The 19,385-nt window shown below is 35.1% G+C and overlaps 1 protein-coding gene across 1 annotated transcript in view; it reads right to left on the reverse strand.

The window, feature by feature from the left end:
* The window catches only part of MMP16 (matrix metallopeptidase 16), a 271,508-nt gene that overhangs the window by 73,731 nt on the left and 178,392 nt on the right, over positions 1-19,385 (reverse strand). The window contains exon 5 of the mRNA XM_004474746.5: positions 1,431-1,592. Coding sequence (XP_004474803.1) covers positions 1,431-1,592 — 162 coding nt within the window. The remainder of the gene's footprint in view (positions 1-1,430; positions 1,593-19,385) is intronic.

Here is a 19,385-nt window from a genome sequence, read left to right on the forward strand (position 1 = left end):
TCTAATGAAAGGTTTTGACAAATTGCGTTTGAATACCGAATCTAAAACATCTATTGGTTAAAACACCAGCAGTAAAATATTAATGTGAAGAAGTATTTCCAAAAAGAGGCTTCTGAATGAAGCCAACGTTTACACATGTAATTTCGTACAGATGTTAAGCATCATTCCTCAAGGGATTCATTTTTTTAAAAAAACCAAAATACAGAGCTGTTCACACGTAATATCTAGATATGGGAAAACTATTCTTTAGTAGACCATCAGTCTAGACTTCTAATTCATGAGGTCATGAGAAAAAGCCTCCTTTCAATTAACCACTTAGGAGGAATTTCTGATGACACACATTTAGGTACTGCTCCCATATTTAACATGTGAGTCCTCTAAGTATGAGATTTCTCTTTTCTTGTTATTCCAACAATAAAAAGCAGCACAACAGTTGACCTTTCTTTCCAATCAATTTTAACCCTGAGAGAACACTTACAATTGAGATATTTAAACTGAAAAAAAAAAAAGCAAAACAAATTAATGAACTTAAATTATGCTGTTTAAAAATGCAAATGATATCTTCTGGCTATTGGATATTAACATACAGATAACACACATTTGTCTGTGTATTGTAAAAATAAACTGCATCACTTCATTAAATTAGCAAAGCATATTCACTATATGCAAATTATAAATGCCAAGTTATTAACAATTATGTGTGAAATAAATGTGCTTATGGAGGTCAATGTTTGTATTATGGGAGTTAAGATTATAGTAAATATTTTCTCTTAATTTGCATTCATTGACCAAACCTCATAAATAAAAATGATTTTACTGTACTAGAAATTGCCTTTGAATTATGTCTTCGTAAATTTAACCATTTGTTAACTTTCATTCCTATATTTGAAAATTTTTACCCTAAAAATTTGCTAATTATTGATCTCATGCTTGTTAGTTTTCATACTGAGTTAGTAACTACATGTTTCTGAGATTTATATCCATTATACCAGTGTATATTCTGGAATTTCAAAAGTGATTTGTCCAGGGAAAAAAACTGATAAATAAGAGCCAATATGTCAGTTTGTGCCAAAAGCTCTACGTCTTATATAAAAGTTTATATTTCTCACTCTTTAAATTGGTTATATTTCTTTATTATATATTTCAACTTAAATTTAAATTAGAGTTTATAAGATCATTTCTATAACTGGAGGTTTCAACTAAACTTAATAAGCAAATTTCAGTGTTTTAGAGTTACCCATAAACAATACATTAAAATAGGTGGGATTGTTGTCAACAAAACTTTACTGATAAAGAATTTTGTTAATGGACTAGATTTTTTTCAGTTTTTATCTCTCTCATATAATCAGGGCACATATCTCAAATCACAGCAGGAATTCTGGACTTCACAATAGGGTTAACCAAACAGAAATTCAACAGTGATGACTTACCATATATCTTCTGGATGCCCTGCAAATCATCATTGGGTAGTTTGAAGTTGTCAGTTTCCATGTACTGGTAAAATGGGGCCATGATGGCAGTGGGGTCATTGGAATGCTCCAGTCCCAGAGCATGCCCCAGTTCATGAACTGCTACAAGAAATAAGTCATTTCCTGTGTACACAAGAAGAAAAGAAGATATTAAAACCAAGTACAGGATTAAAAAGGACAGTTTGGTGTCAAAATTTCACCCAATAAAAACAGGAGAAACTCTTTACTTCAACTACCAGTATGATTTTATCACTGCCTGCTTTCCTACTGGCAAAACTTAATGTTTCTTAAACAAAAATTTTTTAAAGGGAAGTATTGATGACATTGCAGAAAAAAACCTGGAAGGGAGGAACAAAGAACAGTACATCAAAAATTGCTGTAACTGCTGTTGAAACATCTAACTTTAAAATAGTTGATACATAAAAATCTTACTTGTATAACTTTCACATTTAACATGTTTCAAATGACAATTCAGTAAAAAATATACGGCAAGTGAAATTTCTACTTTTATCCAGAGGACTAAATTAAAGCATAGAATAATTACGTCTTGTCAAAAGTAGCAGATCTTTGTCTTTACAGAGGTGCAGTAAGAGCTCAGGTTATTAAGCTCCTGAGGACTTCATTTCTTACCAGTCTTAAGTATAGGAAGAGAACTGTATAAATAAAATGCCATAGGTCAACAGTTATACTAACTGAGGTTCTACACCTAGCTCTATAAGTACAAATTCTAAAAAATTCTTTGGTAATCTGAATAAAATATGCTTATCTCAGAGCTACTGTTTCATACTGAAAATGAAAACACCTCTCCCACCTGTGATAACTTGCATAGTGAATTCTATTTTGTGTAAACCCTGCAGAGACACTGGTCTGAGTTTGTGCAATTAAACCCCTGCTGATGACCTCTACATATTGTCCACTTGTGTATCATCAGAACTAAACTCATTATGAGGAAAAGAGGTATTTCTATATTGGTGTCAAATTTAAAATTAGTTTAACCATGTGGGCATCAAATAATTAGGGATGTTATATTTCTAAGGGTTATGTTTCTAAGTAAAGAATTTAACATGACTGAATAGAAACGGAATGTTTTACATGGATGACTTGCTATGAATACAAATGATTTCAAGGAACTTTCTGAGTTCCATTTTTAGGAAAACTCCTTTCCAACTGTTTTTATAATGAACTATGAGAAATCCTTTCAGTGAGCTATTTTTGGTACCCCAAAGCCAGTATATATTCACTATTTTTCCACTCTGGCCTAGTCTGTCATAGAGGAATGGATGAAAACTATGGAGCTGATTTCCCATATGACATTAGCATACCAAAAATGAGCCATTTGAACAAAACTTCCAGATGCCTACCTCACTCTTGAAGGATAACTGATTAAACACCAGTGTGAAGCATATTAGAGAGGCTTAAAAAAGAAATAGAAAAATATCATTTCCAACCTCAAAGAGCTTATCTTTCCTTCTAATAAAATTATTTAAAAGTGAAAATCAAGAGATTACTAATACCGCTCTGAACATTTCACTTCATGTTAATATTTACTACTCACAATAATCCCATGAGTCAGTCAATATTATTATTTCCATTTAAAAAAATGTGAAAACATGGTTTGGAGCATTAAGTAAATTTTGCAAGGTCACAAAGTAAAGCAGACCTGGAATTCAAATTTCTCTCAGTTTGATTCCAGAGATTACACTTCTAATCACTATAGTAAATCACACAGCTATCCAAGTTTTTTGAATGAGGAATAGATTATATAATGGAGCTATATTAAAACCATTTCATTCAATAAATCATTCCTTCCTTCCACAACTATTTATTGCTTGTCTACTCTGTGTTAGGTATGACAGTATCATAGTCAATAAAATGTTTAAAAATCCCAGCTTTCGTAGTGTTTACATTCTAATTGGGTAAAGTAGAAAGAAACAAGAGAGGATATTGTGTAGTGGTAACTGATAGGACTCCAATAAAAAGCAAAGAAAGGATATGGTCAGTGAGGAAATGAGGCAAGAGCACCTGTGGCATTTTAGAAAATAGTATTGACTTTGGCTTCTACTCTGACTGAGGAGCCACTGAGGGTCTTGAGGAAAGGAGAGATGTAATCTTACATTTTTTAACATTTTGCAAGATGACTTTGGTTATTACTCTTGAGAATCAAATTGGGGGGCAAGGAGAGTAACAATGAGATGAGCTCTGAAATTATTACAATAATTCAGGCAATGATGCTAGTGGTCTGGACCAAAGTAGAAGCAGTGGAGATGTGCAGAAGTAAAATCCTTTGTACATTTTGAATGCAGAGTCACAGAGCATATTAAAAGAAGAGCAAGGTGTGAAAAAAGAAAAAGGGTCAAAGATAACACCAAATATTTTGGTCCAAGCAACTGGAAGAATGGAGTTGTCATTCACAGAGACGGAGGAAACCATAGGATGAGATGGTTTTCTTGTTGTTGCTTCACCTTATTTTATTGGGGGTGGGTAGGTAATCAGGCCCTCAGTTTTAGAATATTAAATTAGAGATTCCTTTTAAGCATTCAACTGGGGGTGCAAAGTCCTCAGCTGAATATGTGTATAAGGAATTCAGGGACCAGTTTTGAAGACTAGAAGTATAAATTTGGGCATTTATAGGCACACAGATGATATTTACAGCTGCAAGACCAAATGAGGTTACTTAAGAAGTAAGTATAGAGCAGCCTGCCCAGGAATGGAGAGCAGCCTGCCCAGGAATGGCGCCGCCCACACTTCCCGTGCCGCTGACGACAACAGAAGCGGACAAAGAAACAAGACGCAGCAAATAGACACCAAGAACAGACAACCAGGGGAGGGGGGGAAATTAAATAAATAAATAAATCTTTAAAAAAAAAAAGAAATAAGTATAGGTGGAAAAGAAAATGGGTACCTAGGAAGTTCCCTAGGGTACTCCCAAACTTGAAGGTAAAGGGATGGCACAGCATCAGTTAAAGAGACTAAGAAGGAGCAGTGAGAGGGAGTGGAGAAAAACAGGTACTGTAGTGTCCTGAAAGACAACTGTGATCAAATAATATGAATGCACTAAGAAATGGTCATTGAATTCATCAACATGCATATCATTTGGCAACAGTGAAAACAGTTTGAGCAGAGTGGTTTAGGAAAAAAACCTAAATGTAATATACAAGGGGGAAGGGGAGAAGAGAAAATACATAAACACTGATAAATATTTTAAGGAAAAAATCAGCAGCTGAAAGGAGTAGTAGAGATAAAAGGGAATTATTTTGAAAACAGGTAGAATAGGTAAATATTTGTATACTGATAGGAGTGATTCCATACAGAAAGAAGAATTAAAGCTGCAGGAGAGGAAGGGAAGAAAATTTGGGGTACAGTCCCTTAGTAGGTGAGAGGGGATAGGTTGGCCTTAGTTAAGAGCATGGATAGTTAAAGCACTGGAACAATTAAGAAAGGGTTGGATATAAAAGCATAAGGTACGAAACATATGAGCTTATTACTATTTAATTTAAAGAACATAACATAATGGGAATACTGGGAGTGGAAGTGCAGAGAGGATATAGGGAAACAAATGAACAGTGGTAGAAAAAGACAACTTTTTACAGCTGTCCATGTTCTCCCATTGCCTTGAGGATAATCCCATATTCCTCATCAAGATCTTCATACCTAAGTCCTCACCCTACCTTTCCAAAATAATATTCTATTTCTTTTCCCCATGCAACCTCCTTTCCAGTCATTAAAAAAAAAAAAAGTTTGTTCAGTCTTTAGGGCCTCTGCATAAACAGGTACATCCCCCCATCCCCTTGTGTTAGATGCACACTTTTTCAGACTTGACATGAGTACTCAAATGTTACCTTATCCTTCCTCTAAGTGGGTTGTCACCACATGCTCTCTTCTTTAGGTACCCTTTGCACATTTCCCTAATTAGCACTTACTAATTATCTATAAGGAACCTTCTCAATATATCTTGAGTTCTTTAAACACTTCAAACTATGCATCATTTATCTTAGTGTCCCCAGTTCTGAAGACATTGCCTGGCACATGTAGACAATTAATTTAAAAATAAGTTGAACAGATTAGTTTCCACTTTCAAATTTGGAGAGTAAAAAATAAAATGTAATCTCCACCTAAATATAGTTCCGAATTTTTCCCCAACGGGAATGGAAAGAGAATAAGATAAGAGAAGACTGAGGAGGCCCCTGCTATTAAAATCTAGAGAAAATGGATCCAAATTGACCAAAAACCATACCTGTTCCTTAGTGCTCAATAAATGTCAGCTGAAACGTGTGCTTGCAGGTAATGTAATGAGGACACAGGGTTGGGGAAATTGCTAGGGAATGCAAAACATGTTTGATATAATTATGGAGGAGGGATTATAATGATTGGAAGGAGTGAGAGCAGGATGTAAAAATGTTACTTTGAGTGGAAAACCAGCAGAACATGGGGATAGGGGATCGTCTGGGGAGCATGTTCTAGTCATAAGAGGATGAAAAAAAGAAAACAGAAAGGAAGAAGTTATTCATGGCGAGATATGGGAGCTATGAAAGTGTTTTATGTTTATAAAATAGGGAGAAAACTGAAGGATTGTGTCTTTATGCATACTTACAGTGAGAGGAAGACAGGTGAAGTAAACGAGCTGTAGTCACTTTTATATGTAGAGCATCTTAACATCAAAACTAAAACATACATCTTCTGTGAGATATAAACCTTTGAATAAGATACAAATCTGATACTGATGGACCTTTTTGTACCTCAAATGACATGCTGGCTGGTAGAAGGACAGGCATATGTGCAGCTTCTGAGCATGCCCCAAACCAGGGAGATGTGGTTCAAGTTTGGCTGGCAAGTGCTATTAATGGGCTAAAAGAGGAAGATCTAATTACACCGAAGCAGATCAAGTAAGACCAACATCTGTCAAGCAACCAGAGGACCAGTAAAAATCAAGGCAGTGGAACCAAGTGTGGAAGACTCAAGAGTTGTTAGACAAGTTTGCCACAAACAGTTACAGTCATAACTGGGATCACTAGGAAGATGGTGTGGAGTCAGAAAATATTTATTCTTTAGATAGTCTTGGCTTTCTTTCTACAAAAGAGATACAATACAATTTCTTGGTCAGAAAGTGTCAAAGAGGTCCCACAGGGTCATATCTTTTTCTACTCTTCAAAAGTAAAAGTTCCAAACTTCATAGTTTCCCTCCTTGTATATCAGATCCTCTTTCCTAGAAAAAAGCACCTTTGTCCTGTGCCTAGATAAACTCTCTCGCTTTGAGGCGACAAATACTGGTTTAATCATCCACTAAACTCTCAAACCTAGCTGAATTATTAAAAGCACTTCAAATCTCTCATAGGAAAATAGTCTCTCAGTCATGAAAATTTTCTTTTTTTTTTTGGTATTAAGAGGAACCCGAAAACAAGACAAAGTAAAAATAGCTGAAGTCATTGCATTTCATGTACATGTTCTCTTTAGATCAATCAAGTTTTTCCTAAGCACCATTTCCAAGGGTGGGACCATTCCTTGTCCACGGAATAAAGTAAAGCCTTAGAAGAAAATTAACAGGATCAGGAAATGAACCTACAACCTATTGAGTATGCCAGCACTTTTAATCAGAATGACCGGGCAAGGGCTCCAAGTAATTACCATTCTTCAGATGATTGGCAATAATGTAATTAAAGCTTACTTGCAGCTTCACCATAGTTTAAAAGGGTAAATTGTTAAATAAAGCGCCACCCTGTGATTTGAATTCCACTAGGAACAAAAGTTGTTGACGTATGATGCACTTTAGACAATTAAAATGCATCAGACCCCTTTCCTAACTCTGACAATAATAACTGCTCCTGTAACTTATCATTAATTCACATTAACATGCATTGATCTTATCACTATGCTGGCAACAAAGGAGAAATCTGCCTCTTGGTCTTAGTACAGAATTGTACTTGCCCTTTTTGCAAGAGTGTTGAGTTTTGAGTTCATTACTTTCAATTCTATCTTAAATCTTCTTTCCTTTGTATGCTCCAACACAATTTTAGAATACTGAACTGTACATTATAAAAGAGAGTTCATTATTTATAATTTCATTGTCATAATTATGTCTCTATATTTTATTCCAAACTCTTTCACACCTCCATGCATTTTCATGCTGTTCCCTCTGCTGTCATATCTCACATTTAAATAAAGATTATAATATTCCATACATAAAAATTGTAACAGCTCTTAAGTGATACTAACATTTATAATCCTATCAACCTACTTAAACACTAGAACATCACCAGCACCACTGAATCTCTGAGTTCTCTTTCATCTCAAACTTTGGCTCACCTAATCCAGAGAGAACCACTAACCCAACTTTAGACTTTCTCATTTCCTTACTTTTGTTTTTATATATTTTAATCAAATACATATAGTTTGATATATTATAGTGAATTTAAAAAATTTGCTAAAGCTGACACATTTTTCTTTCCAATATGTGTCTCTAAGCTTTCCTCTTTGTGCCTTGAAAATTGTTTTATTCTTTTAAAACGAACTCCAAATTGTCTCCTCTGTGGAGCCTTCTCCAATTCCCCTGGTAAATTTAGTTTCTGTCTCTTTGCACCCTCAAATGACTCATTTATAACATAAACTATAATTGCCCTGACAGTTTCTGATACATAGAAGCCCTTACTATTTACTTGCAGGTTAACTGGGTGATAGAAAAAAATTGAACAGATTCATAATTGTAAATTTTTAAGCACTTAAATGTAAACTACTTAAATCCATGTCTAGATATAAAATTCAGTAAATCACAAAATATATGATTAGTCAAAATTTCTCCAGTGCTTAGTAGATGTGATTGAATAGGCCCTCTTAAGCTCTCTGGGCTCTAAGACTAAGCACACAGATGGTTTGGCTAGTTGAGAAGCTAAGGGATCAATGGGAGCCATCGTCAAGATAGCCTGAATGACCTCCGCCTTCTGGTATTCATGCCCACATCGCATCAGGGTTGTATCAGGTTGCTATATCAGAATATGGTAGAAGTGACATGCACCTTCGAAGGAGAGGTCTTAAATTACATTGTGACTTCTGTCTTGAGTCCCTCTTTCTCCCTCCATTGTTCTCTTTCTCTCTTTCATGCTCTGAGGGAATCCAGCCACCATGTTGTGCAAACAGCATTAAAGAGAGGTCCTCTCTTTAATGGAATTGAGACTTCTAACAAAAAGCCTAGTGAAGAAACTTGAAAACATTTTCTCCAGCCCCTTCAGAAGACTTCAGCCCCAGGGGATAATTTGATTGCAAATTAATGAAGCACCCTGAGCCAGAACCACCCTGCTAAGGTCCCCCTCAGCACTGTGAGACAACAAATGTTTATTATTTTAATTTGCTAAGTTTGGGGGAAATTTTTTATATAGTAATAGGTGGGTAATGTGGGATATTTTTAGTATTCTAATGCCTCTGCATTTGGTTCAGATTAGGAATTAGCAGTGGAAAACTGAGTAGAAAAGGTAGTTACTCCTGAAGCTTCTGAATGTTTGTACAGTAATCCTGACATAAAAGGAAGTCCTAAATGTTGCCCAGTCCAACCCCATCTTTATGTAAACTGAAAGGTTTGGCAGTAAACCTAAACCTGAAGGAAAGTCTGTTACTGAAAATTTCCAAATACAGAAATAACAGTTACCCCCAACTTGTGTGTTCTTTTAACCCTATAAAATTGGATAGCTTGATTTCACCTATTCCACTACCTCCTCTTCACCCCACAGAGGACAGCACCACTCTCTAAGCAAAGGGCCCTGCTCGGGTTATGAATACATTGGTGGTAAGGGAAACTAGTGGCTCCTGCCAAAGAGCCAGAGAAGTCTGATGGACAAGTCTGGAAAAAGAAAAGGAAAGAAATACTCTTTTTTGATCATCTATTATGAACCAGAAATATATTACTGAATTGGTCACTGAAATGTTATGGCCTATACTTGATTACTCTGCCTTTACCAATACGCAGTCTTAGATGCTCTGGAATTTGCTCAGTTAGCAGCCCACACAAGTCTACATTTAAATCCTAAGCCTCTAGGTCTAGCTCTGCAAGACAGAAGCTGAGCGAAGCCAATCCTGGGTGGATTTTCACATGACCCTTTTTTGCCAGGACTAGTCTTCTCTACAGTTTCCAGCCCTCAAGGGCTTGGTGTCCTCCTGCCTGCTACCTGTCCTCTGTTCCTGTCCTCAGCACTCCACCCAGCTTGGCTGCACCCCCAGAGCCTCAAGCTTCAGAATGGTCTCTGGCTTCCTCTCTAGACAGTTTCCAGAAAATGAGTAGTTGTACTTTGACTAAGAAAGACGTTTATTATTACAGTCATTTATTAGTTCTTACCATTGACAGCCAAATATAATACAATGCAGTTGGAGAGTACTGGATGAATTGTACTGAGTTTTATTTGACAGCAAATCTAATTTATTTTCATATATGCTCAGACCTTTTAAGATTTGGTCATATACAGTCATAGTATTATGCTCCAATACATGATGAAAAAAAAAAAAACAGAATAGTTTTTATGAGGTACTAACAAGCAACAGGAAGAAATAACAGTTAACATTCATATGCTGAGCATTCCTTAAGTTTCTTATCACTGTTTTACAGATTAAGAAACTGAGCCTTTCATAGATGATATGATTTGGCCAAAAATATACAGTTAAGTGGCAGAAACTGATTCAAACTCCCAGTCTAGTCCCACAACCAAAACCTCTGTGTGCTGAGGAAATGCATTCCTGCACTTTTTCCTCAGCCCTCAACACCTTTCCAAAGACATTTGAGAATGCACATCTCAGGAGAGGAGGGCCACCTTATCAAGCCACATGTTCAAAGAGAACAATACTGTTTAAGAGCCCTCTCTAGGAGTTTGTAACCAGGGTTATTAGTTCTTCTCTTCACTCGATTAATATCAAACTTTAAGTTTTAAAATTTACTTTCTTGGTACAATACTGGCTGCTCAAAAGTTTTCAACCATTTTCATTGCTTCTAACTTTTAATTTTAGTCTAAAAGCCTTGGAGCAATGAAAATATTTTCAGAAGAAAAGGAAACAGCATTGTTACAGTTAAGAGAAAGATACAGTACATGGGCTTCATTTTTTTAAAAAGTTATATCTTATTTCAAATCATTTTTTTCTGAAATTGAAGAGGATCTGCTGGGAAGGTTACACACTTGTGTGTTTGGATGTGGTTAGGCTTGAAGCATGCCACCAGTGTACACTAAAAAGGCACAGTTAACCACTGGCCACTTAAAATGCAAGGAAAACAAACTGCCATCTAATAGGTCTTCTAAATGAGTAAAAGTATTTTCAAAAATATACAACTGCCAGGCATTTATAGTTTTGAATCAAACAAGCACTTCAGAATAAATCAATAACATTAAAACAACTTAGGTCTATGTTAGATGAGTAAAGCAGGAAACCTAGGAAAATATTTGGATAACAAAGGCCAAAGTACACTTTTTACTACTTTAGCCTACAGTTTGGATATGAAGCTTCAATTCATAGAGAATTAGATATGTCTTCACTTAATACAGAAAAGTCTTGTGAAACAAGCAAGACTGGAGGTGGTTAATTGCACCATGACATTGACAAGGCTTTCTATTTCTCTCTCTCTCCTCCCTGCCTCTATGCCTCCCTCTCTTTCCTGTTGAGCCAGGTTAAGAATCTAAGAACATTCTCAGTCATTTCCCATGCCATTTGTTCAGTGTGGTTTCCATGTCCTCTTCTTTTACCCTTGGGCAGCTCAAGCCAACTGGATGGTTCTGGAGGCTTACTTCCCTCTTTCTGCAGCTAGTGCAAATGAGATCAATTTTAGTGACTACTCATACAAAAATTACCATATAATAAATTACAAAGCCACTTTTGAGTAACTAATTTGAATTATTTGCTCCTCTACTATATGTGAACTACGCATGATTTTCTTCAGTCATAATTCTAAGTATGCCCAGTGTGGCAGTCCTGGTAATCTGTGTTACAATTTCCAGATCAGTAGCAATATGTAACAAATAAGTCTTTAAAAAATGGCCAATTACTTACCATATGCAAGGAACTAATTATAGAATGACTGAACTACCAATAACCAATTTCTCATAACATGTAATTGATTTTTCTACTCTGTGTCAGCGATTCTTTGATAAGTCACCCATGGTCCTTGTTCTTAATTAAGGAGCTGAGAATTAAGTGCAATGATTCTGAGCTCCTTTGGGCTCACAACCACCTCAGAGAATCTGAGAAACTAAAGAATTTCTACCAAGAAAATTAGTGCATTTGTAAAATATTGCAATGTTTTTAAAGAGTTATTTTTACTCCACTAAGTCCTTTAAGACAGGAATTCTTAACAAGTGGTCCAAGAGTTTGAAATGAAATTTTAAAAAACATTATTTTTGTAGGAACCTGTTGGTGCAGATGTGATATATTTATTAAATTATACATAGTATAGTGTGTACATAATAAGGGGTCCATGGTTTTCACCTGTCTGGCAAAGGGGTCTGTGGAACAAAAAAGGTTAAGAATCCCTGCTTTAAGAGAGCCAGATTTAAAATCATAACTCAGCTATTGATTAGACAAAACTTAGTAAATTACTAACTACTCTGAGATTGTTTCACCATGAATAAAGTGAGTCTAACATGAACTCCTTATAGAGTTGTTGGTTGGTTCAAAAAAGATCACAGATATAAAATACTTTGCACAGTGCCTAGAACATAGTTAGGTGCTTAAAGACTAATAGAACAATAAAAACAACAAGTACTACTAATATTCTAATAATAAATGAATTTCACATAAAAACTTTTGCGGTGGATACTTTTTAAAAAATTTTTTAGAAGAAATGGAAGCTTCCATACCGTGGTTTATACAAGGTCAGAAACTTATTAAGTGTTAGAACAGGAATTTTTAAAATATCAGTTTTGTCTTCACCAAAACTAGTTGAACAGTTGGCTAAAGATAGGAATGATACAAACATGGGTGAAGAGGGTTGGGGAAGTAGGTTGGGATCTAGTTTTGGGAAGTTTTCAATTCTTGGTTTAAGAGTTTAGTCACTGCCATAGTAAACAGTGCCTCAAATAGTAGGGCTGCTGAGGGCTCTAGACATCCAGGCACTACAGGCAGGACAGAAAGCTCAGGAGCTTAGCACTCTGTCAATGGGTCTTACCTTGTGATTCATGCTCCCCGGTGTGACAGAGTTGGACTCATTTGTGGTTTCCCTACACATGGCTCTTCTGCCCCTTCTATTTGAACCAATAGTTAGTACTATACTTGATAGGTATATGTCCAAGAGACGTAAATCTTTGGTCCATTCATGTGCCAATTGGGCCCTGAATCTCAGCATAGTTGCAACACCTACTTTCCAGTTCATTTGACTCACCCAGGACAACTAACAAGATGATGATGATGGACCATGCCCATCCCAAGGAACAGAGAGAGTCTGCATCTGCAAGCAAGATAATTCCATCCATCTGCCCTATGGCATCAAAGCTCCTTCTCAATCAGAGACAGAGTGGGCAGCACCATCCTCAAATCCTCAAAATTGGGGAATGAACAATGAAATAAAGTAGACTTACTATTATTCTACTATAGACTACTTTTATTCTAGCAATGGAAGAACTTTTCTCATTGATGTGGAGGCACTGGCCACTGGAAGTTCTTAGGGGAGAGAGGGGGAAACAGGGGAAATATGGGGGCATTTTCAGGACACTGGAATTGTCCTGCATGTTGTTGCAATGATGGATACAGGTATTTTTATATTTTGTCATAACGAACAAAATAGCATGGGACAGAGTGTAAACTATAATCCATAGTTAGTGGCAATGCTTCATTATGTGTTCATCAACTGTAAAAAAAATGTACCACACAACAATGAAGGGGTTCTAAATGTGGGAAAGGGAGGGAGGAGGAGGGAGTGGGGCATGTGGGAATTCCCTACATTTTTTATGTAATAGTTATGTAATCTAAAGTTTCTTTAAAAAAAATAACTAAATTAAAAAAAAAAGTTTAGTCATTATGTAGGAGGCAATAAAGGTACTACCAAAACTTTATTATGTAATGATACTGCCATAGAGTGTTTTGACAGTAGTATGCAAGTATAATTGGAGTAAAGAAGTGGCTGAAAGCAAAGAAAGATGTTTAATAATCGAAGGATTGGGAGAAGAGGACCTAAAATAAGGTGGTGAGGAAACAGTTCCCGAAACTTGAAAGGAACATATTTGAGTGATAGAATGATTTTAATATTTATTTGAATTATGCTATTTCATTAGAGTTGTCCATAATCCTTGAATTACCAAAATCAATGTTAAAATTGCCTGATATGTTACTATCACTATCACTAAAGACTGTGAAACTTGAACTAGAATTTCATTTTAATTTTTAAATTATACAAAAAGGCTATAATTTTTAAAAGATGTCTATTTAAGGTTCCTATATTTTCACATAGCATCAAAATTTGGCTTTTCTTTGCAATTTTTTTAGCTTAATCAAATGAGGAATAATTAGTAAGAAATTGTATAAACGTTAGTAAAATGTTTCATTGATTTGCTTATACCAGCATATCTAGACTATAGTTCCAAAACTATATCCCTCAAGCATTTCTTTGCTGATGGGAGGTTATTCTACAACAGAAGTGTTTGAAAGGCTTACAGTAATGTGATTGATATGGTGCTGCTAAGCACAGGCCACTTACAGCAATCAGATAGGTTGGCTCTTTTTGAGTAAGGGCATTGGGCTTACTGTGATGTAAGGAGGTAGAATTGGGAAAGGCAAGGCCTCTGTAAATAGCACGCACAGCTGCAAGGTCAATGTCAGCCTTTATGAGCATGCAGTTGAGAAATGCCTCTGTGGCCAGCAGCCTATCAAAACCTTCACAATGTTGGAAGCAAGGACATGCATGCATGCTTGCAGATGAGCAGAAAAATTAGCAAAAATGAGGAATAAAACCTAATATATAAATAATTAGCTTTTGTTCATAGCTCAAAGAAATTCAGGCTGCTTTTTCATCATAAATATTTGGGCACCAGAAAGATTTTTATTTTACCTTAGGAGGAGATTCTGAACATAACACTAAAAAAATCCTCTGATTAAAGCATAAATAAGGAGTGATTATATGCAACTGAATTAGAAAGGATGTATTTTATGGTTTACACCTTACTTATTAAGGCTAATCATGAATATGCATTCCTGGGAAAATTTGGGGGAAGTGTGATTTTTAAAGATGTGGAAGAAAGGAGTCTAAGGAGCTAGGATTGCGGAGGGACTCATTTGGGCATATGGAGAGACTCAGATAGTTCCCTGCTTCATTTCCACTTCCTAAAGGCAAATAAAAAGTAAAGAATAGTTGCGTTAAAATTACCAGCTCCTGAGGGCTAAAATTGTCCGTCTCAAAAGAGGTGTACAAGCCCCAACATGAGGAATGTAGCGAGAGAATAGTAAAGCAAGTGAAAGGATGCTACAAAAATACCAGAAGAGTTGTGTAAAGAGACACTGAAGTAGATGCATATGTTCCATTGAGTAAACCCAAACACCATGTTTCTCTGCACCTGGATATGTTTATATGGATAGCAGCAACCTACCTATATTCAAGTAGAACTGTTTTGCTTTCTGATAAGTAGAAGCAGAATAAAGGATTAGAGGATTTAAGAGTTGGGGCAGGGGTAGAATTTTAGTTGTTTTATGAATTTTCCTTTTTCCAGCTCATTGGTTCTTGATCATTTGTTTTAGTAATGCTAATATAGACCTGATGGTTTAGGCATGGAACATTTTCTGTTTTCAGGAACAAAGTCCAAACAAAAACAACCCTCTATACCCAAGTATTTGTGCAGAGATTTATTAAAACTATTATAAACAAATGTGTTTTTATAAAGTATTAATACATACATAAACAACAGCAAGTATAGTAAAGAAATCATGACTTAATGACTCATTTGGATTTCCTGAATGCATCTTATTGAAGTCTTGCCCCTTTTTTGCCCAGAAGAAACTGTTTTAGATAAACAAGGTTCTCACATTTAAAAAAATATTTATTTTCCAAAGGAGCTTTTTTATTGTGGTTTTTCTCTAAAGCAATCTTCCTTTTTGGTTAAGCCTTCAAAATATGCAAAATATAGAAAATATATAAACTCAACAATTATAAGCTTTGCATCTTAAGATAATTATGCATTTTTATAGCAGGCTTCCCTATATATATAATAATATATAATTATATATATATATATATATAAAATACATAAACTCTCTTTTTAGTGCACTATGTATGTTATACTTGCCAGTGAAAGAGTTAGCATTAATTTACTGGGCTAGCCTACAGAGTGATTTAGCCAGAGCTTGAAATCAACAACCCAGGGTTTTCTGACAAACGAGTTATTTATTTTGAATAAGATTTCTCCACTTGATAAAAGTTGTTGATGCCAATAAGAAAAGACAAATGTGTTTGATTTTCTGAGATTTTCATTTTATAATAGTGATTTAAGCTCATATTTGCATCCTAAAATTTCATTTGAGAAATATATTGACTTTCACATGAAGAAAAATTAATATGCAGAATCACAAATTTGTTCATTTATTTGTGCAGCCAACAATAGTGAGGATTGAGAGAGTCAATTAATCAAAAATATTTTAGTTAATCAGTAGACTTAGAAATATACATTCATATGGCATGTATGAATAAAATAAAAAGATTCATGCTTGGCCTTGAATTCACACAGCATTTTGGGAAATATTTTTGGATCTTGCGAGTGGGTGTGATGCTACCAAAGTATCTTCCATATCTTCTCTATGTTTGCATTTAGAGTAGTGAAACTCAAATAGCAGGGTAAAATCGGAAGCACACATGGAAGGATAGTTCTTCCATTCAAAAACAGATATGAGTTTTATCAGATTGTGTTTTATCCAATGTATTCTGTAATTAAATCTATTTCAATTATTTCAGTATTGGTATAGCAAAATCACTTATTTTATTTAGTAAACAAATATTTGAAAGGCCAAGGTTTTACCTCAGCAGTTGGCAGAATATTTTGTTGGCAATGTGCTTATGAATTTCAAATGTTCTTAATGTTTTCTTTCTAGGATATATAACTTGGAAGGAAACCATAACCCAAATGTCTTGACAAATCGTTTGTGTGTGTGTTGTAAGTAAAGCAATGAATAAAGTACCTATGTTTAATGACTTTTACAGATTCTATGAAAATAAATTCATTTAATAAAATTTAATGTGTCTTGGGAAATGTCTTCCAAACAGAGAAACAGGCTTAAAATGTATTGGAAATATTGACTTAAAAATAAAAAGCAAGGCATGTAAATTCTTGATTTTTAAATTTCATTTACTTTTAATTATCTTGTCATTGCAAAGGCCATAATTAACTGGGAAGTGGTTCCCTCCTTTATTAAAGGGGACTGAAAATTAACATTCAAAGAGTATACGCTGCGGCCCAGAAAGTTAATCCTCACAACAATCCCTTGAGGAGGGTATAATTACCACCCAGATAAGAGTTGAGGAAATAAAGTTTCAGAATAAATAATATAAGAGACCTGGTAAGTGGGATAGGTAGGTATGTACACAGGGTGTTTGAAGCCCACATTTTCCCTGTGCTGAATATGACTCAACTAATTTATTAACAGACAAAAATCTCATCTTGAATAAACTGTGCCATCCTAACCAAGGTAGGAGACAGTACTGTAACTTTATGACACAAATAAAAAAGAAGGGAAATAATGCTGATGCCAAAAGGTTTATGATTTTTTAAAATGTTTGCTTATGAGCTATTAGTTTTTATGGGTTTTAATAACATACAGTGAGCACTCATTCATTGTCTGCTACATATCCAACTGTATATTCATACTAATCTTATACAAAATTGAGTAGAGTAATAGATACTATCTATGGGAGATATAAAATCTCTGAAGAACTTACTGTGCTAGCAAACACCTTAACATCCTATGCCAAATTAAGGGGTGTTAATAAAACATCACTATTATCACACTACTCCATGGCTCAAGATCCTAAAATAGTTCTCCACTTATAATTCAAATTACTCATAATCTGGTTCAACCTTTCTTATCCAACCTATCTGTCAATTTTCACCAATATGTAAGTGAATTCTTAACAGTTAACCTTAGAAATTTTATTAAGCTTTATTTCTTCCCTTTCTTCATACAAATATTCTGAAAAACCATTAAGCATTTACCTCTCCTATCTCGCTAAAAGGCTTAAAGTTTTTTAATCTGTTTTACTGTGATCATTGACCTTGAGATGTCATTGTTAAGAAATGAGAATCAAACTTTATATGAATGCTTTCTTTTATTACCACATATCATTTCAACTTAGAATTACATTAGTCTTCTATTTTTGTCTAAAAGTTTAGTGTGATTTCTTTCTTTCTAAATAAGAAAAATAATTTGAAAAAAAAGAACATGTTCCAACTAGTTTTGTTTCAACTAGTTTTCTCTGTTAATGATTATCAAAGTCTTGGCAAGTAGTGGAATTAAAAAAATTCATCATAATGTCATTCAACTAAGTACCATAGTATATAACATTTTAAATAATTTCAGCTGTACCATGCATAAGGTCACACATTGTAAATTCATATGAAATTGGAATGATTTTGAACAGCAATAATATCATCACTTATTATTAACCCAGGTATGGAGGTGGACTTGGCCCAGTGGTTAGGGCATCCACCTACCACATGGGAGGTTTGCGGTTCAAACCCCGGGCCTCCTTGACCCGTGTGGAGCTGGCCCATGCGCAGTGCCGATGCACGCAAGGAGTGCCCTGCCACGCAAGGGTGTCCTCCTGCAGGGGAGCCCCATGCACAAGGAGTGTGCCCTGTAAGGAGAGCTGCCCAGCGCGAAAGAAAGTGCAGCCTGCCCAGGAATGGTGCCGCACACACAGAGAGCTGATAAAACAAGATGACGCAAGAAAAAGAAACATAGATTCCCGTGCCGCTGACAACAACAGAAGCGGACAAAGAAGATGCAGCAAACAGACACAGAGAACAGACAACCGGGGTGGGGGGGGAAGGGGAGAGAAATAAATAAAAATAAATCTTAAAAAAAAAAAAATTAACCCAGGTATATTTGTCTCCAAAGTAAACACTTTTTCTTCCCCTTCAACTTTCTACTTTCTTTATCTTCTATAGTAATAATGGTAAATGTCTAAATTGTGATGAATTTTATTTCACACACTGTTTTGCAAAAGCATGTTCCTCGAGTATAGATGGAATAAGAATATTATTTAAATATTCCTGCTACTAACTTTAATAAATGGGTTACAGGGGAAAATTACAAACTTCAAAGTCTGCTACTCTTCAATATGAATCTAAGATAAAAATTAAAAAGAAAATCTAGTTGTCTTAGAACATTGTTCCCCCAAGAATGATGCAAAAATACAGGGAACTCTTTATCTTTGCCTTGTATAAATGAGTCCTCCTCAGTAACCTTTCTTCAACAGAAGTTGAAAGGTCAGATACTAAGTGGTTAAAAGGAGATAGTGTTGGTTAAACTAAACTTTACCAAATGAAATATGGTATTTGTTGACTTTTCACTTCACATTTTCCATGTTTATCAATAAGTAACCTAGGATCTTCCTCCTATATCTTTAGCAAAGAGTTATGCTGATGCTTTTCAAATTAGAGAGAAATTATTGGACAAAGATAGCATGAGCTTAAAAAGATGCAGAATTAAGTGCAACACTTGGAACTTGAATGAACAATTACTACCAAAGTTAATATCATAAATCTCATTGTTTTTTACTGATCATAGGTATCACTGCAATACTTATATTATTATCTGACATGTTAAATATATTCACTTTTGTCATTTTGTATCCTGCTGACCTACATTTTGTGAGATCAAGTCAACTATATAAAAAATGAAAGGAAAAAAGTCAATTGTATTCATATTCAGAATGCAGAGCATTAAGCAAAATTTTTGTTGTATAGAAAAGAAAATGTAAAA

This window comes from Dasypus novemcinctus, chromosome 14 (assembly GCF_030445035.2).
Source record: "Dasypus novemcinctus isolate mDasNov1 chromosome 14, mDasNov1.1.hap2, whole genome shotgun sequence".
Lineage (NCBI taxonomy): Eukaryota > Metazoa > Chordata > Mammalia > Cingulata > Dasypodidae > Dasypus > Dasypus novemcinctus.